Source organism: Penaeus japonicus, unplaced genomic scaffold (genome assembly GCF_977035675.1).
Source record: "Penaeus japonicus unplaced genomic scaffold, GWHDUDI00000001_assembly GWHDUDI00000015, whole genome shotgun sequence".
Taxonomy (NCBI): domain Eukaryota; kingdom Metazoa; phylum Arthropoda; class Malacostraca; order Decapoda; family Penaeidae; genus Penaeus; species Penaeus japonicus.
The window spans coordinates 16,604,735-16,608,354 of NW_028234417.1; the positions used below are offsets into that span (position 1 = coordinate 16,604,735).

A 3,620-nucleotide genomic window follows, 5' to 3' on the forward strand; every position below is an offset into this window, starting at 1 on the left:
AGCCAAGCACTAGCAGGCCATCACTTTTGTTGAGTTCTTGCTTCACTCTCGCTACTCGATCCTTGGGAACATTATCTCCAAAAAAGACAATGTATGGCTTCATGATGCCACCACAGTGTTTGCATGGTGGTACTTGAAACTGATTAACTTCTTCCTGGAAGAATTATAAGTAATTACATTATAATTTTGTACTGAATGAAAATATTGGTATATTGCCAGTTCCTATTAATCCATATCTTTATACAATTAATAACATAAAATAAACATTCATAAGTAATCCTTTTTATCAAGAGCTGTAAATGTGACAGTCAGTTAACATTACACCATGATTAGACTAAGATAAAAAACACAGTGATGAGGGGATCATACACAAGGTAGTGATCTACGAGATACTCTATTTCTCCTGTACAATGATGGAGTATACAATACGGCAGATGGTACTTGCTTATAACCTGTTCATCCCTCTCTGTACTACTTATTATTTTTCTTCATTTCAAAACAGAAAAAATGAACAGTTAAATATACACAGCCACTCTAGCTTCCTGCAGAAAATTTTGAAAAAGTGCCTCATTTTTGTTTTTCTTTTCATATATATGATTGCATATATTTCTGGCACATGTTTCAATCCTTCATCTTGCACTTGAACTCAACATTCTACCAGAAAAGAAAACATAAATCTATTAATTACATAATTATATATTAATTACATACATCTATTAATTACTGACATCAAAGACTAACCCATTGATGCCAGGAACATGCATTGTCCACTATGGCTTGTTTTATTTATCTATCTTTTTGTGAATACAAATACAAATACAAATTAATAAAACAAAACCATAGGTGACAGTGCAGTTAGACATGCACACCTAGCATCACCAATCACTTTCTACACTACCATCTTGGACAATTGCACACTACTTTGAAAGTGGTTTATCCTATCCACAAGGCCTATATACAAAACCAGAACATACCTCTGTAAGTTCTATATCACCATCTGGCCGTATTTCTAACGAGTGGGAGGACATGTTGGGGTTGAAGATCCTCAACCTGGTTTGGAAACTGTGTCGGTCCATCATCTTCGAGCAGGACATGCATATAACATTGAAGGCTGTCCCTTAAGAGAAAGAGAATTGATTGGTCAGTCATACTATTTGTAACTGATGCAGCTAAGAGAATGTGATCAGAACTATTTTAGCACAAACAGTATCAAATGTATTTTTGAGAACCATCTTCAGAATGATAAAGTCCGCTTACATATTTTCACAATCTTCTTACTTACCATGTAATTCATGAACATTTGAACTCCCAGCTTTGTGGTGCAAGCGATCAACATTCTGTGTCACCACACATTGAACTTTCCCCTTCCTCTCCCAGTCAGCAAGTGTTAAATGAGTAATATTTGGCTGGAAAGTGGAGAACCTCGGCCAACCTATGTAATTTCTTGCCCAATAGCTTTGTCTAGCTTTTGCCGAGTCCATGAAAGTCTGAAAAAAAGGTGTTGCTTTACCTATAGTACCTACACTATATGCAGAACACTTTTATACATCTATTCTTACTTCAAATATCTCACCTTCTGTCAGAAAAGAAAAGAACTAATTACAGTCCTATTACTCAATCCATTACAAATCACACAACAAATACGTAGATTTAATATGTCATACCACATGTACCTTCTACTCACCTTAAACTGTACTGGACGCTTATTACTTGTAGCATAAAGACCCACACCTTCAGAACGATAATCTGGGATACCACTCTCTGTTGATATGCCTGCTCCTGTTAGCACAAATATCTTCAGATGATTGTCAACAAACTCCTGCAATCGATCCACAGCCCAATTTTCACATGGACTATGTTTGGGGACAAAAGCATATTGTGAACAGTGCCTTATCACTTGAGATAGTATCCTTGTGTAGTAATGTGTTCTTCTGGCCAGTGAGTTATTCATCTTGAAATATTGCAGTAACTTCAAATGAAATATTTGACTCTCTTTAAAAGTTATTTTTCAAAAACCTTCTCTGGAGTCCAATCTGAAACAACAGAGATTAAATAAGATATATTCAAGTCTTAATATAATAAACAATCTTTACTCAAGGCAGGCACATACGCAAGTGCTGATAACAACCATAAATATACCAAATTCAATATCAATATCTAGACCATTCTCAATTTACAACCAATAAAAATTACACAATTAAAATTTTCCATAAAATGAAATCTCTGAGTTTCATATACTTACTAAATATATGTAATTGTCATTTAGTCTTATATCATTAAAATTTAGAGAAGTAGCTTCATTTTCATTATATAACTAGCATAATATCTATTCTAGTATAATCTCCAAGTGAAAATAATGGTTATATTTTCAAATCAGACTAAGCAATCCCAAACATCTGAGGTATCTGTATTAATGCTAATATTCTCCTGCGTAAGTTTTGGCAAAGGTAAACAAAACTTCCCCTAGTATAATCAAGCAAGCTGGAGCATGTCTACCCTTATGATTCATTAACAAATAAAGAACCAGTACAAGCTCTATCTTACTGTTTATACCCACTGGTTGTTTGTTTGCATTTACCCAGTGTGCAATAAGTAAAGGCAACTGTATAACTTGATACAGAATTGTTCTGAAAAAAATGGGGTATTATTGGATATAGACGCAACCACCCATAGCGAAAAAACAAACCTATCGGCATGACGTACCTTTAATTATGACGTAACACCATAAAACCCTTTTCTTCCAAGAAAGGTTTCCGATGGAAAAGAGTGGCGAAACTGTACATAGCACAATGAATGCTGCCAGAAAAACTTTGTGTCGTGCCTAGAGGGTTGGTTGCATCTTTATCCAAATTTACCAAAAATGGCACTTCCTTACAGTGAATATGGCATGTATAGTGCCTGAAAGAACGTGCGCTTAAAAGACATAACTGAATGTAAAGGGATCGGACCTGTTTACTTACTTACCTGTACAAAAGACAGCTTACTACTGACATTCAAGATACCAATGTTGTGTTGCTGCCGACACTTAATTGTAGTCCAGAATCAGGTAGCAGTTTTATAATGTCTTCGAATATGTCTTCCTCCTCCTAATAAAGTCTCCTTGTCATTATCGTTATTCCTCCTCATCCTCTTCTTCCTCTTACTAGACTTTAGGCTCTTGTCATGGCATTCCAAACTAGACTACGAAGGAGGTCTGGTTTCATAACTCGCCTTTTCATAAATTCTCACCTCGACGTCAGTGTTATTGCATAAGCAATGTTTACGTTCGTGGATATGTGTCTACCCCGCACCCACTCACTGTGCTTTACAAGTCAACTTTCATGCTTCTGTCAATTGATTTAGAAGTTATATTACGCTGAAATCTTGGCATTTTAAATCTAAAGAACATGAAGATCACGTACTCAATCTACGTTTTAAAGAAATAATCATAATATTGGATTGACTGTTATATGGGAGTAGTTGTGAACTAGAGCGTTTTCGTAGATTAGTTATGCGGATTAGCAGAATGCATCTGAAGTCAAAGTCATATGGATGGATTGCCACCAATGTGATGCCATAAGAGCAGAACTTATATATATATATATATATATATATATATATATATATATATATATATATAT

The 3,620-nt window shown here is 35.0% G+C and overlaps 1 protein-coding gene across 2 annotated transcripts in view; it reads right to left on the reverse strand.

The window, feature by feature from the left end:
• Positions 1-3,271, reverse strand: part of Sirt4 (NAD-dependent protein deacylase sirtuin-4) — a 4,377-nt gene extending 1,106 nt beyond the window's left edge. The window contains exons 1-5 of one of the 2 annotated variants that reach the window (XM_043021196.2): positions 2,965-3,271; positions 1,685-2,033; positions 1,283-1,487; positions 975-1,117; positions 1-154 (exon numbers count right to left, since the gene is read on the reverse strand). The exon at positions 1-154 is cut by the window's left edge and continues 28 nt beyond it. In XM_043021196.2, coding sequence (XP_042877130.2) covers positions 1-154; positions 975-1,117; positions 1,283-1,487; positions 1,685-1,951 — 769 coding nt within the window. In that variant the 5' untranslated portion in view covers positions 1,952-2,033; positions 2,965-3,271. Of the gene's footprint in view, positions 155-974; positions 1,118-1,282; positions 1,488-1,684; positions 2,034-2,960 lie in introns of both variants that reach the window. The other variant, XM_043021197.2, reaches the window with a different exon arrangement.
• Between the last annotated feature and the right edge of the window lie 349 nt (positions 3,272-3,620).